The sequence below is a fragment of the Oncorhynchus gorbuscha genome, linkage group LG05 (assembly GCF_021184085.1).
Source record: "Oncorhynchus gorbuscha isolate QuinsamMale2020 ecotype Even-year linkage group LG05, OgorEven_v1.0, whole genome shotgun sequence".
Classification (NCBI taxonomy): Eukaryota; Metazoa; Chordata; class Actinopteri; order Salmoniformes; family Salmonidae; genus Oncorhynchus; species Oncorhynchus gorbuscha.
This window is the reverse complement of record NC_060177.1, coordinates 19,576,273-19,591,993: the sequence shown is the minus strand read 5'-3', so window position 1 is coordinate 19,591,993 and position 15,721 is coordinate 19,576,273. Positions and strand designations below refer to the sequence as shown.

The 15,721-nt window shown below is 44.1% G+C and overlaps 2 protein-coding genes across 3 annotated transcripts in view; both read left to right on the top strand.

Annotated features, from left to right (window-relative positions):
* Positions 1-15,721, top strand: part of LOC124035629 (synaptotagmin-7-like) — a 134,061-nt gene that overhangs the window by 35,117 nt on the left and 83,223 nt on the right. The gene's annotated exons all lie outside the window — the stretch shown is intronic.
* On the top strand, positions 808-6,310 carry LOC124035628. 2 transcript variants are annotated; one of them, XM_046349175.1, is made up of 3 exons: positions 808-827; positions 985-4,757; positions 4,866-6,310. In XM_046349175.1, the coding sequence occupies exons 2-3, from the start codon at positions 1,711-1,713 to the stop codon at positions 5,866-5,868; spliced, it is 4,050 nt and encodes a 1,349-aa protein (XP_046205131.1). In that variant the 5' UTR covers positions 808-827; positions 985-1,710; the 3' UTR covers positions 5,869-6,310. The 2 variants fall into 2 exon arrangements, with proteins under 2 accessions (XP_046205131.1, XP_046205130.1); XM_046349174.1 differs by having other exon boundaries at positions 985-6,310.

Here is a 15,721-nt window from a genome sequence, read left to right as displayed (position 1 = left end):
AAGACAGCCTAGGAACAGTGGGTTAACTGCCTGTTCAAGGGCAGAACAACAGATTCTGTACCTTGTCAGCTCGGGGACTTGAACTTGCAACCTTTCAGTTACTAGTCCAATGCTCTAACCACTAGGCTACCCTGCCGCCTATGACTATTCTTATTGTTTAAACCCAGAGCTTTAGGCCTAGAGGATTGAAATGGTCTTGCCATTAGGCTGGTATTAGGATTAGGATTTTGAAAAGGGGTGAAAGTAAGGGCTATAGGTTTAGGCTTGGATTTGTAAGATTTATGATGAAGCTGTGAATAATTATAATTTCTATACTAGGAATGGGCATGAGTAATCGAGTACTTGAGAACGCGAACGGACGTCAAAGCTCAATCTTTAAACAATCTTCAAATACTGTAAAACTATTTGGTGGAATGTGCTTTTATGGCTGCCCGAATGTGCAAATGAAATTTTGTCATGAAGACGTTAATTTGCTTTGACTCTAGTGTTCCAGTTGTACATGTGCATTAGCTGGGCACAACTGTAACTGACAGTTAGACTTACAGGATATCTCGTTGTCTTTTGTTTGAATTGTTTATGTGTCCGCTGTGCGGGGGAAATGATAATACAAGCGGAACTACGTAGCTAATACTGTTGTAACGGGGATCGTTATTGTAGCAACACACCTTTGGAGGGAAGGCAATCCTGCGCTGCGTTAGCTAAGTTTTCATGTCATCGGGAGTAGTTCATAAACGTTGAAGAGTATGTTAGGATGAAGTGTGAATTCATGCCAGGAATAATAAGTGTGAAGTTTGATTTCCTCCCTTTTGTAATAAGCAGCCAATGAGGTATTTGTTCCTTTATTCATGTGTTAATCTGAACCTGTTATAACGCCGGTTAAACTGTTATGTATGTAAGCACTTCAGAGTTATACCAAGCTAATAAGTCACTCGTAAGATAAGGTTGTAAGAGTGTGCTTAACTGTATTTTTCATTTACTTTATAGTTCTCACGGAAGGTGATAATTCTGACTAAAACTACAGAATAAAGCCGCCAGTTAAAATCAAGGAACGGTTGAGCTCGTGGTTACTGAAGGGAGCTACAGTGAGAACTCAATGCTCTTCACGAGCAAGAGAGAAAGAAGAATCACATCCAGCTGTAAAACGTCTACAAGATTCCCAAATCCTGGTAGACCCTGTCATCTGCCAGATAAGAGTTTTGCACCTACCTGCAAACTAAGAAGAAAATCTCCACATAAGGAAGCATCGTGAGGCAACATAAGGTCAAGACTAACAGGAAAGTCAGACACGCAAGTACAAGTCAAGGTGTTTGAAGGTGGTCCTAGCCTTGTGAACAGCTAATAAGAGACTTTAAGATTACAATTCGTAAGGACTGGAGATAGTTGTCTATTTCATAAATACTCTGGTATTATGCATTTGCTCTTTCTATCTTAATGTATCACTGGTATGTGTATTACTGAAAAATATTATTTGATACTTACTAAAAATATATATATAGTCACAAACATTAAGGGTCAGCGTACACCTATTAATTATATATTCACATGTAAGTTAATAGTGTAATTGTTTGGTAAGGTGTTTGTTCAAGCCTTTGTTACAAGCATTATACATGTTTATACCACGTACTGAGTTTTAAATTACAGTGAATTAGAGTATAAATTACCTACTCACTTATCCAAACCTTAGCTAGAATTGATTTGACTTGATTTAGAATGTCAGAAAGAGGTAGTTTCACTAAAGGTGATAGAGATGGGGTGGGTCAAGTTGAGCAGCTGCAGCAACACCTCGCAAACTTTGAGCCTTCATCAGAACAAACAGAACAGCAGGAAGAGGCCCAGACTGGTGTGGAGTCACTTCGGCCAGTGAATGATGATACAGAGGCTGCTAATGAGATAGCACAACAAGAGCCACGAAAAGGTGAGAGGGTCCGCAGGTTAACTGAAAAGGGCAGAGAACTGCGCGACGAAAGGTGGAGACAGCTCGAACATCGTTTCAGGGTCAGCTATGAGAAGTGGAAGGCTCTGGTAAAGGAAGCAAAACTGTCACTGACAGGCTGTTGCTCTGAAGACCTACTAGAAGACCTCTTAAACAAGATTAGCCATACCTCTACAGAGCTAAACCTTGTCTACGTAAATTTGCGTCAAATCGACATTCCCGACAACGATATACGACGCAGAGTTGATACTTGTGAAGCAGTTACAATGTCTATTATCAAGACTGTAAGGTGTCATTTAAAAGGCAGGGAAGAAGGTCAAAGTAACCAGATAGAGTTGCACTGGAAGGACAGCAATTCCTTGTGCATGTCTGAACTCTCACATAAGTCAAGTCTCAACTATCAGCCCTCAAGTGCTTCCTCCCAGTCTCAAAGCAACTCAAAGGTCAACTCCAGACGCTCAAGCGTGTCATCTGTCAAGAGACAAGAGGCTGCGGCGGAAGTTGCTGCTAATCAAGCAGCTTTAGAAGTAATGGTTAAGCAAGAACGCCAACTAGAAGAGCTTCAGCGACTCGAAGATGAAGATAAGAAGAGGACAGCGGAGCAAGAAGCTGAGGCTGTGAAACGCAGCTTAGAAGAAGCTAGGCTGCGAGTCAAGTTAGAGGTAGAAAATGCTGCCAGACGAAGGACACTAGAAGACAAGCGTAGAGAGTTAGAGCGCCTAGAAGTGCTCAAGAAACTAAATGCTGCCAAGGCGCGAATGCAAGTGTATGAGCAAGATGAAAACTCAGAGGACGAAAAGAGAGAACTACTCTCTAACTGCAAATCTGTGAAAGAAGTCACGCACAGACGTGGCTCATTTCACAGTCTCTCACCACAACATGTTGTGACAAGCACACAGCAAGAAGATGGCACCAAGACCATGTTCAGGTTACTAGCGGAATCAATCAGTGAAAGCCGCCTCCCCATACCAGAACCAGTAACATTCAATGGAGAGCCTCTCTCGTACACTGACTGGAAGGTCTCTTTTCAGACTCTGATAGACAGGAAGAACATACCAACAACTGAGAAGATATATTACTTAAGAAAATATGTCGGTGGGCCTGCCAAGAAAGCCATCGAAAGTTACTTTATGTTAGGAACAGAATCAGCCTACCATGCTGCTTGGACCATTCTTGAAGAAAGGTACGGAAACAAATTCTTCATCGCCAAGTCTTTCAGAGATAAGCTCAATGCATGGCCTACGATAGGATCCAAGGACAGTCTTGAACTTAGAGACCTTGTAGACTTTCTTCGCAGCTGTGAAGCTGCTATGTCTCAGAATAAGGGCCTGGAGGTGCTTAATGACTGTAATGAAAACCAAAAGATCCTCGCTAAACTTCCAGATTGGCTAACTTCAAGATGGAATAGAAAGGTCACAGACATCTTAGAAGAAACGGAGATCTTTCCTAGCTTCAGTCAGTTTGTGAAGTTTCTCACGAGAGAAGCCAAGATTGCTTGCAATCCTGTAACATCCCTTCATGCTTTGAAACCAAGTGAAGATGGGAAACTTAAGACGCCAAGGATTCAAAACCCCGGAGCAAGGGTATTAGCAACTAACTCTGATGAGAAAGATACTGTTACTAGTTGTGTCTTCTGTGAGAAGTCAGGTCACAGTCTCCACAAATGCTGGAAGTTCATGGATAAGCCCGCCGCAGAGCGACAGAAGTTTGTTCAAGAGAATAAATTGTGCTTTGGCTGTTTAAGGCCTGGGCATCGATCGAAAGATTGTGATAACAGGAACACCTGCGACACGTGTCAGAGGAGGCATCCATCCTGCCTGCACGAAGATCGTAGTAAAGAAAGGTTAAGGGATAGGAAGACAGAGCCCCCACGAGATAAGGGGACAAGAGCGTCAAGTGAGGCCATATCTAACAGAGTCGTAAGGGACATTAACACTCACACCTCCACAATCATTCCAGTATGGGTGTCAACCACAAGTGAGCCAGATCGTGAAGTTCTTGTGTATGCACTTCTTGACACCCAGAGTGACACCACTTTTATCCTTGAAGAGACAACAAAGGCTCTCAATACAAGGAAGGAGCCAGTCCAACTGAAACTCTCTACAATGGCTTCAAGAAATACCACTGTGCCCTGCCAGAAGCTGTCTGGTTTGCAGGTTAGAGGGTTTTACTTGGAGAAGAAAATCCCTCTGCCAACGACCTACTCGAGAGAGTTTATTCCTGCAAACAGAGATCATATTCCTACTCCAGAGACTGCAAGAGCATGGTCTCATCTTGAACACATTGCAGAGGAGATTGCTCCTCAACAGAGCTGTGATGTCGGTCTCTTAATTGGCTACAACTGCTCCCAGGCTCTCCTTCCAAGAGAAATTGTGTCTGGTAAGGGAAATCAGCCTTTTGCTCAGAGAACAGATCTTGGCTGGAGCATAGTCGGCTATGGAAATCCATGTATCGACTATGGCGACCCTATTGGAGTGAGTCATCGGGTTATCGTTAGACAGGTGATGCCAAGCCTTCAATCTTCTTCCAACCTCACAAATCAAGTACACCATGTTTGTAGAACACATGTAAGAGAGGTAATCACAACACTGGACATTATCAAGACGCTTGAATCTGACTTCAACGAGAGAGCTGCAGAAGAGGACCTCATATCTCAAGAGGATATCCGGTTCCTGAAGAAAATGAAAGAGGGCATCAGACGCAAGGACAATGGACATTATGAGATGCCGCTGCCGTTTAAGGAAGAAAGACCCAATCTGCCGAACAATAAAACATGTGCAGTTCACCGACTCAAGTGCCTGGAAAGGAGGCTAAGGAGAGACAAGCAGTACTACAAGGACTACACAGCATTCATGGAAGAGACTATAGCTTGTGGAGATGCTGAGAAGGTCTCTAAAGAGGAAATTAACAAGCATCCAGCATGGTACATCCCGCACCATGGAGTTTATCACCCACAAAAGCCTGGGAAGATACGAGTCGTCTTTGACTGCTCAGCTAAGTTTCGAGAGACGTCCTTGAATGATCATCTTACCGGTTCAGAGGTGACAAACACATTGCTGGGCGTCCTTTGTCGTTTTCGTAAGGGTCCAGTTGCAATCATGTGTGACGTAGAGTGCATGTTCCACCAGTTTCATGTGAAAGCAGAAGACCAAGATTATCTACGGTTCCTTTGGTGGGAGAACGGAGATCTAGAGTCTCAACCCTCAGCGTATCGTATGATGGTCCACTTGTTCGGCGCAGCTTCATCTCCTGGTTGCGCCAACTATGGTCTCAAACATCTTGCTGCCGAAGGACAAGGAAGCTTCAGCGAGAAGTCTATCCAGTTCATAGAAAGGAACTTTTATGTTGATGATGGGTTGACGAGCGTATCGTCTGAAGCTGAAGCGGCCCAGCTGGGGAAAGAAGCAAGAGAGCTTTGCAGCATCGGCAAACTTCGGTTGCACAAGTTTATCTCTAACAGCAAGGAAGTTATAGCCACAATTCCCAAGGAAGAACGTGCCAAGGGTGCCAAAGACCTGGATATGGCTCTGGGTGAACCACACATGGAGAGAGCGCTTGGTTTACTGTGGTGTGTCGCATCAGACGAGTTCCAGTTTAGAGTAGTTGTCAAGGAACGCCCACTCACAAGAAGAGGAGTGTTGTCTACAGTAGCCTCTGTATATGATCTACTTGGGTTTGTGGCACCCTTTGTCCTGGTGGGGAAGCAGATCTTGCAGCGGATGTGTCGTGACAAAATCGACTGGGATGACCCCCTTCCAGATGACCTAAGTTCCCAGTGGGAATTCTGGCTCCAAGGTCTACAAAACTTGTCTGAAGTAAGGATCCAACGAAGCTACTTGCCATCAAGTTTCAAGGAGGTGCAGAGTTATGAGCTCCATCACTTCTCCGACGCTAGTACCTCAGGTTATGGAGTGCTCATACCTCAGAACAATTAAACCTCCAACACAGACGGAAATGGAGTCAGACAGGACAGAAGAAACACAAGGATTAATGACATTGTCATTTTGCAAGATGATACTGCACCACGCAACCAGTGGAAATTGGCAAAGGTTACAGAAGTGTACCCGGGACAGGATGGCCGGGTGAGAAGATTCAAGTTACTGATCAGCGACTCAACCCTAGATGAGGGAGGTAAATGCATCACCAAACCCACCTATCTGGAGAGGCCCATCCATAAGACAGTCACCCTCCTGGAAGCCGATCAAGAAACCTGCAGACCTCTTTCACAGAAATCACCGGTGATTGGTGGGAGTGTAACTGACAGTTAGACTTACAGGATATCTCGTTGTCTTTTGTTTGAATTGTTTATGTGTCCGCTGTGCGGGGGAAATGATAATACAAGCGGAACTACGTAGCTAATACTGTTGTAACGGGGATCGTTATTGTAGCAACACACCTTTGGAGGGAAGGCAATCCTGCGCTGCGTTAGCTAAGTTTTCATGTCATCGGGAGTAGTTCATAAACGTTGAAGAGTATGTTAGGATGAAGTGTGAATTCATGCCAGGAATAATAAGTGTGAAGTTTGATTTCCTCCCTTTTGTAATAAGCAGCCAATGAGGTATTTGTTCCTTTATTCATGTGTTAATCTGAACCTGTTATAACGCCGGTTAAACTGTTATGTATGTAAGCACTTCAGAGTTATACCAAGCTAATAAGTCACTCGTAAGATAAGGTTGTAAGAGTGTGCTTAACTGTATTTTTCATTTACTTTATAGTTCTCACGGAAGGTGATAATTCTGACTAAAACTACAGAATAAAGCCGCCAGTTAAAATCAAGGAACGGTTGAGCTCGTGGTTACTGAAGGGAGCTACAACAACAAAAAAGAAGCCAAGCATCACACTGTTCTTCTCCCTAAATTCCCTTTTCCCTCCTTGTCTCACTCAATTGCGTTGTGACCGCTCCCTCCGCACACACGGGCTGAGTGCTCCCTCCACACACGCGGGCTGAGTGCTCCCTCCACACACACGGGCTGACTGCTCCCTCCACACACGCGGGCTGAGTGCTCCCTCCACACACGCGGGCTCAGTGCTCCCTCCACACACACGGGCCGAGTGCTCCCTCCACACACGCGGGCTCAGTGCTCCCTCCACACACGTGGGCTGAGTGCTCCCTCCACACACGCGGACTGAGTGCTCCCTCCACACACGCGGGCTCAGTGCTCCCTCCACACACGTGGGCTGAGTGCTCCCTCCACACACGCGGACTGAGTGCTCCCTCCACACACGCGGGTTCAGTGCTCCCTCCACACACACTCGCTCAGTGCTCCCTCCACACATGCGGGCTGAGTGCTCCCTCCACACACACGGGCTCAGTGCTCCCTCCACACACACGGGCTCAGTGCTCCCTCCACACACACGGGCTCAGTGCTCCCTCCACACACGCGGGCTGAGTGCTCCCTCCACACACGTGGGCTGAGTGCTCCCTCCACACACGTGGGCTGAGTGCTCCCTCCACACACACGGGCTGAGTGCTCCCTCCACACACACGGGCTGAATGCTCCCTCCACACACGCGGGCTGAGTGCTCCCTCCACACACACGGGCTGAGTGCGCAGTTGTGAACACAAGGTCCTGTTAAGGCTACAGAAATAAATACCTGTAAAAACGGATCAAACTGATAAGATACACAAGCTACATTCCATGCCAAATGATGACAGTTTAATCACAAATTCAAAATGGACTGGTTGATTGAAGTAGGAAAAAGATGTGTTCCAACAACAAGCTGCAGTTTTGGAATAATTGCATCCTGTCTATTTTCCGCTTAGGCTACTTTGCGAACTGCTCGTGCCGTTTAGAATTGACTAGCCTAGGCTACACAGGTTCCACACTGAAAATATGCAAAAACATTAGTTTGATAAAGACAGAGCGTATTTTCATTAGAATCATTGAGCATAAGGCTACTTACCAAACAGATGTCATAATTCACCTTGCAGTGTTCAATGTGGAATTGTTTATCCATTTAGAAAATTCCAAAGAGCAGACAGAATAAACCAATTTGAACATCTATACAGTATATCAAAAAGAAGACTTTCAACTCGCCAAATTGAGCCCCTTTTCAAATGATCACTTTTTGAGAATAACTGTTCTAGAAGTGAGATGTGCATTACTTCACGTTGGAAATGTTTTTATTTGGAAAAATATTGTTATATTGTATTCGGTTATATTACTTCATGTTTTTACTATAAAATAGGTGTGTCTTGACAGTGATAAGGGGTTGGGAAATAAGAGTGTTGTGTCTGCTAAATTAACAAAGCTATGCCATTTCACAGCCATATGCTTCTACTTGCAAGTGCCACTGCTGAGGTTACTTCATTTTTGAAGATTGTGTTCGACGATATAATATAACCAGTTGATGTTACGGTTTCAATAAATTATTATTAAATTGCACTTTAAATGGCACTGCTTTTTTAACCTTGATTTAACTGAGTCAGTTAAGAAAAAATCTTATTTACAATGACAGCCTACCGGGGAACATTGGGTTTGACTGCCTTATTCAGGGGAAGAATGACAGATTTTTACCTTGTCAGCTTGGGGATTTGATCCAGCAACCTTTCAGTTACAGGCCCAATGCTCTAACCACTAGGCTACCTGCCTCACTATTGACTAAATATGTACAGGTGAAGTCGGAAGTTTACATACACCTTCGCCAAATACATTTCAACTCAGTTTTTCACAATTCCTGACATTTGATCCGGGTAAAAATGCCCTGTCTTAGGTCAGTTAGGATCAACACTTTATTTTAAGAATGTGAAATGTCAGAATAACACTAGAGAGAATTATTTATTTCAGCTTTTATTTATTTCATCACATTCCCAGTGGGTCAGAAGTTTACATACACTCAATTAGTATTTGGTAGCATTGCCTTTAAATTGTTTAACTTGGGTCACACATTTCAAGTAGCCTTCCACAAGCTTCCCACAATAAGTTGGGTGAATTTTGTCCCAATCCTCCTGACAGAGATGGTGTAACTGAGTCCGGTTTGTAGGCCTCCTTGCTTCCACATGCTTTTTCAGTTCTGCCCACAAATTTCCAATAGGATTGAGGTCTTGGCTTTGTGATGGCCTCTCCAATAACTTGACTTTGTTGTCCTTAAGCCATTTTGACACAACGTTGGAAGGATGCTTGGGGTCATTGTCCATTTGGAAGACCCATTTGCAACCAAGCTTTAACTTCCTGACTGATGTCTTGAGATGTTGCTTCAATGTATCCACATAATTTTCCTCTCTCATGATGCCATCTATTTTGTGAAATGCACCAGTCCCTCCTGCAGCAAAGCACCCCCACAACATGATGCTGCCACCCCCGTGCTTCACGGTTAGGATGGTGTTCTTGGGCTTGCAAGCCTCCCCCTTTTTCCTCCAAACATAACAATGGTCATTTGGGCCAAACAGTTCTATTTTTGTTTCATCAGACCAGAGGACATTTCTCCAAAAAGTATGATCTTTATCCCCATGTGCAGTTCAAACCGTAGTCTGGCTTTTTTATGGCTGTTTTGAGCAGTGGCTTCTTCCTTGCTGAGCAGCCTTTCAGGTTATGTCGATATAGGACTGGTTTTACTGTGGATATAGATACTTTAGTACCTGTTTCCTCCAGCATCTTCACCAGGTCCTTTGCTGTTGTTCTGGGATTGATTTGCACTTTTTGCACCAAAGCATGTTCATCTCTAGGAGACAGAATACGTCTCCTTCCTGAGTGGTATGATGGCTGCATGGTCCCGTGGTGTTTATACTTGCATATTATTGTTTGTACATATGAACCTGGTACCTTCAGGCGTTTGGAAATTGCTCCCAAGGATGAACCAGACTTGTAGTGGTCTATAATTCTTTTCCTTAGGTCTTGGCTGATTTCTTTTGATTTTCCCATGATATCAATCAAAGAGGCACTGGGTTTGAAGGTAGGCCTTGAAATACATCCACAGGTATACCTCCAATTGACTCAAATTATGTCAATTAGCCTATCAGAAGCTTCTAAAGCCATTTTCTGGAATTTTCCAAGCTGTTTAAAGGCACAGTCAACTTAGTGTATGTAAAAGTCTGACCCACTGGAATTGTGGGAAAAATTACTTGTGGGAAAAATTACTTGTTGGAAAAATGACTTGTCATGCACAAAGTAGATGTCCCAACCCGACTTGCCAAATCTATAGTTTGTTAACAAGAAATTTGTGGAGCGGTTGAAAAACTAGTTTTAATGACTCCAACATAAGTGTATGTAAACTTCCAACTTCAATTGTATACAGTGGGGCAAAAAAGTATTTAGTCAGTCACCAATTGTGCAAGTTCTCCCACTTAAAAAGATGAGAGAGGCCTGTAATTATCATCATAGGTACACTTCAACCATGACAGACAAAATGAGAAAAAAAAATCCAGAAAATCACATTTTAGGATTTTTAACGAATTTATTTGCAAATTATGGTGGAAAATAAGTATTTGGTGAATAACAAATAGCCATGTCAACAAAAGGTTCACATCTCTCCTCCTCGCTGTCTCTGAACATGACCTTGGGAGGCCGAGCTCATTCCAGCAGTGTTGCCTCTAATAAAGGACCCTTTAAAAGTGCTAATGCATGTTAATGGGTGGTAACGCTTGTTCAGTATGGCATCCGTTCCCTGTCTGTGACCCCACTCTCTCTCTCCCTCTGCCACACAGACACACAGAGTGATGATCTGATGATCCCCAGGCTGTTTCTGTTCTCTCTTTCTGCCTTTCTATCTCTTGTCTCGGTTCGCCCCCTTCTTCTCTCCCCTCCATCTCCCTTGTTCACATCTGTCTCTTTCCACAGAGACACAGAGACTAACCTATTGCCACGCTGATAAGTGGGAGGGAGATGGATATGCAAGATGTTGGCAGAAGGGTTATGTGATGGGCAGGCAAACAGATGGTTGGAGAGATAGTCAACCAGACAGACGAACTGACCAGATGTGAAAGAACAGACAACGAGCAGACACCCGACAGTAGACACCTAAATAGACAGACTCCTGAAAACAGAGAGAGAGAGAGAGTCAAAGAGAGCGCGAGTGACATATCGCTCCACATACAGGCCCCCAACCCAACGGCCAGACAGGCTGTGGACGCAAAAGCAGGGGCCAGAGGAGGTGTGTCCATTTGGGGTTATGTTTAATGGACTCCCCTGTCAAAAGCACTCAGCACTCCAGTCCATCACTGTGTTGTGGGGCAGGGTTAACACTGTTCGCGGGTTTAACTGCCAGTAATGAAGTCATAAAGCCCTCCACACAGGGACCTTAAAGTGACAGAGCCAGACGGAGGCACCACCACTGTCTAATTATCTTTGCACTGAGGTCATCAGACCCAGGTTTATGCATCTGACCACAAAAGACTGGCCTTTCCACATGGCTCCAAAGGCCAAGGCGTCTGTGTGTGTCTGGCTGAGGGACTGAAAAACTGAGAGAGAGATGTGTGTAGGGCCCTATAAAATCTACGATGCGGAGAACACGGACAGAATCACAGAATCCAACAATATTTAAAAAAAATTGAACTTAGTAGGGAATCAACTAAATGTATTGGAAATGAATTAATTAGTCAAGTTTATCATAAGACATTAACAGAATGCATCAGTGATTTGTATTTCCTGTCACCGTCTGAAGAGACAATGAGAATTCCCCCTGTCTGTATATGTGTAGTGCCCGCTAGCACTTTGTGTCGCCGTTAGTGATGATGCTAATGAAAAATCTTCTGGTAGATGGAAAGCTTTCCCAAAAACCTTCTAAATTAAATGTTAACTACAAAGTAGCCTATGCTTACCTAGCAGAATGATATAATGATTATTTGCATCAATTTGTTTAGCAAACTTTGTGTGTGCTACAAAATTCCTCGGTGTGCACTGGAATGAACTACAACCCCAAAATCTATATAAAAAAGTGTGATTTTGAGTTCGAAAACCTGAAAAAAATCAGGGAAAAGGAAACCTGGAAAAACAAAACAGAGAAACGGAATGTGGGGGAAAAAAATAAACGAAATCAGGCGGAAAATAAAATAGATTTTATAGGGCCCCATGTGTCTGTTTCTCCGTAACAGTCATTGCAAGAGAAAATTAGTCCTGTGTAGAGTTGGACAGTGCTGCGGTGCTGGAAAGACTCAAACCCCTTAGTAAACCCCGTCAGGTGCACGGATTACGTGACCTGTGTGCGAGTGTGACTGATTCACCATGAGACTGGCTGGCACCCTTCTCCCAAGCACAGCCCTGTCACAGAGTCCTCCCTAATGCACCCAGACACCTCTGCCCCCTCTGGGGACCCTGCTATAGAGCAGTAGCAGGACTTTATTCCCATAATCCTGCTCTCTCGTCTCCACTCCTCTCCTCTCTTCTCCTCCCAATTCTCTCTTCTCCTCTCCCCTCACACCCTGGACTGATGTGAAATGATGTGATGTGGTTCAGAGAGTGTGCATAATATATGTGTGGGCATGCTCCTCAATAATGGGTCTGGGTGAAGTTGGGATTTACAGAGCATGTATGTGTCATGTAATGTGTTTATGAATGTATAGGTCTGTGTTCTGTTCCGGTGTCAGCAGGGTTGTCAGTAGCTTGTTAAGAGATCAAGGTTCATCCCCATCTCCCGCTCCAACTCTGCCTCACCATCCCTACTCTCCCCATCTGTGTTAGAGAGAGAGACCACAGCTAGATTATACAGGAGGAGGAAAGGGAAGGGAAGAGCTGATGGGAGGATGATAATATCGGGTAATGGTGTCACGTGCAGAACATTGAAATAAGATTTCTTTGGTTTATTTTGGCACTAACTGTAAGGAGAGCACGGTTACCATGATGGATACTGATTGTGTAGATATAGTGAGCGAGATCTAAGTGAATTTATGTGTAGAATGAACTTTTGTATATATAGTGTATGTGGTCACCCCTTCAAATTAGTGGATTTGGCTATTTCAGCCACACCCATTGCTGACAGGTGTGTAAAATTGAGCACACAGTCATTCAATCTCCATAGACAAACATTGGCTGTAGAATGGCCTGACTGAAGAACTCTGTCGCTTTCAACATGGCAACGTCATAGGATGCCACCTTTCCAACAAGTCAGTTCGTCAAATTTCTACCATGCTAGAGCTTCCCCGGTCAACTGTAAGTGCTGTTAAGTGGAAACGTCTAGGAGCAACAACGGCTCAGCTATGAAGTGGTAGGCCACACAAGCTCACAGAATGGGAGCACCGAATGCTGAAGCACGTAGCACGTGAAAATCGCCTGTCCTCGGTTGTACCACTCACTACTGGGTTCCAAACTGCTTCAGGAAGCAACGTCAGTACAGGAACTGTTCATCGGGAGCTTCATGAAATGGGTTCCCATGGCTGTGCAGCCATACACAAGCCTAAGATACACAATGTAAAGCATCGGCTGTAGTGGTGTAAAGCTTGCCGCCGATGGACTCTGGAGCAGTGGAAACGCATTCACTGGAGTGATGAATCACGCTTCACCATCTGGCAATCCATCAGACGAATCTGGATTTGGCGGATGCCAGGAGAACGCTACCTGCCCCAACGTATAGTGCCAATTATAAAGTTTGGTGGAGGAGGAATAATGGTCTGGGGCTGTTTTTCTAGGTTCGGGCTAGGCCCCTAGGTTCCAGGGAATTGAAATCTTAACGCTACAGCATACAATGACATTCTAGACAATTCTGTGCTTCCAACTTTGTGACAACAGTTTGGGGAAGGCCCTTTCCTGTTTCAGCATGACAATGCCCCCATGCACAAAGCGATGTCCATACAGAAATGTTTTGTCGAGATTGGTGTAGAAGAACATGACTGGCCTGCACAGAGCCCTGACCTCAACTCCATCGAACACCTTTGGAATGAATTGGAACTCCAAGCCAGGACCAATCACCCAACATCATTGCCCGACTTCACTAATACTCTTGTGGCTGATTGGAAGCAAGTCCCTGCAACAATGTTCCAACAAGCCATCCCAGAAGAGTGGATGCTGTTATAGCAGCAACGGGGGAACCTACTCCATATTTATGTCCATGACTTTGGAATGAGATGTTAGAAGAGCAGGTGTCCATATAATTTTGGTCATGTAGTGTAGCTCTGTATAGCTCACTCAGCTGTACATTCTGTCGGTAGTAGGATACTCTCCTGGAGGTGCTGTGGATGTTCTGTGTGAATTTTTATGCGCATTTCTCTTTGTTGCAACTTGCAATCCGTTTGTCATTATACCCTGATAAAGACAGCTTGTCTGTCGAAACATTGGTTATTAAATTATTGCATCTGTGCTCCTAGTGTGAGGCTCTCCTTTTATTTTTCAAGTGTTCTACTCTTCTAGCCAGCACCTCGCCTAGACAGGTGTGCGTTTCTTTCGCCTCCGCAACTTGCAATCCAGCTTTTTCTTGGCTCTCTCTTCTCTTTAGACAGCAGCACCTCTGAGATCTTTAGCAGTGGACTTTCAGAAATGTTTTTGTTTTATTGGAGGGAAAACTCAACTTTACATTCAGAATGTGTAAGAGCTGCAGGTGAACTGCCAACTGGACTGAAAATACTACATTTCTTTCATCCTCCCCTCTCCCCCTTCTCAACCCAACCTCTACCCCTCTCTCTCCTCACCACCCCTAAATATATTCTTCCTTACTTGGGTGTTATTTTCTTTGCTCTTTAAAGGGGGCTGAACTTCCTGATTTGGCATCGTTTTTTTTTAGCTTGGTCATTAAGAAAAGCAGCGGCCATGACTGAAGCCAAACGAGAGTTGTCTTGGGGTGGGGTGGGGGGGGGTTAATGTGGGTGTCTCTTGTGTGTTCGCATGTGGCAAACGTTTGCACATTCTTTCTGTCTAAACAGTGCACAGTTAGCCACTCACCCTTCTAGATAACTTAACACTCTAACCAGGTATTGTATCTTGAAGTAACTGTTAGGCTATCCAATGTCAAACCAACTTTGTTATCTCTGGGGATAGTTGGGACCGTCAATAAATGACTCAATGTAAATGGGACAATATTTTCATGTTGCACATCTTTTAGTTGTCTCATTAAATGCTTTCAATATTTGTATTTGAATTTTCACAATTTATAAATTGTTTAAGGTCTTTAAGTAATTGAAATTTGGAGCTATTGACATTTAAAATATTGTTCCATGTATATTGTGTGATTTACTGATGGTCCCTAACTAGCCTCATAGGGATATCAAATGTCAAACCAAATTGACCATGGTTATTACTACTCGGTCACTGTGCTCCAAATTGATGATTACTTGGGTGCTACCAGCTGTGGGTATGTGGACAGGATTGAAATAAACTCAACCCAAGGAAAACTGTTACAGTACTCTTCTTTCTGTAACATACAATTTTTTTCCTATCGTCTCACAAATCTCAGTTTTGGTCCAGGCAGAATTTATGACCACAGCGATGCCACATAGGCCATTTTTAAAACAAGAAGTTGCTTTTTAGGGGCAGTTGCTCTGTAAAGCAATTCAACACATGATCCTTTCTTGTCTTTGTCCCTCCACTTCTCTCCCTCAGTTGACCCGTGACATCTGTAACCCCACAGAAAGCTCATATTTTAATGCAGCTGCTCCTTCTCTACTCTCAGAATCCCTCGGTCTCTTACAGTGGCTTCTCTGACCTCCACTCCCACTCTCTCACTTGTAGTCTCTTCACCTCTGCATCTGTCCCTGAGTTATGATGACTCAACTGCACACACTCAGCCATAGATGGCCTTGTCGCTCAAAACAAACCTTTGAATCTTCCTCAGTAAAGGCATGGCTATGAGAAATGGCCTTTGATGGGTCCTGCCTGTGAACTGCTTGGATGTTTTGCCCGGATAAACACACCTGTCAATCAAATA

Excerpts from the sequence above, each read along its gene's own strand:
- LOC124035628 (XM_046349174.1), top strand. The coding sequence starts at position 1,711 with ATGTCAGAAAGAGGTAGTTTCACTAAAGGTGATAGAGATGGGGTGGGT.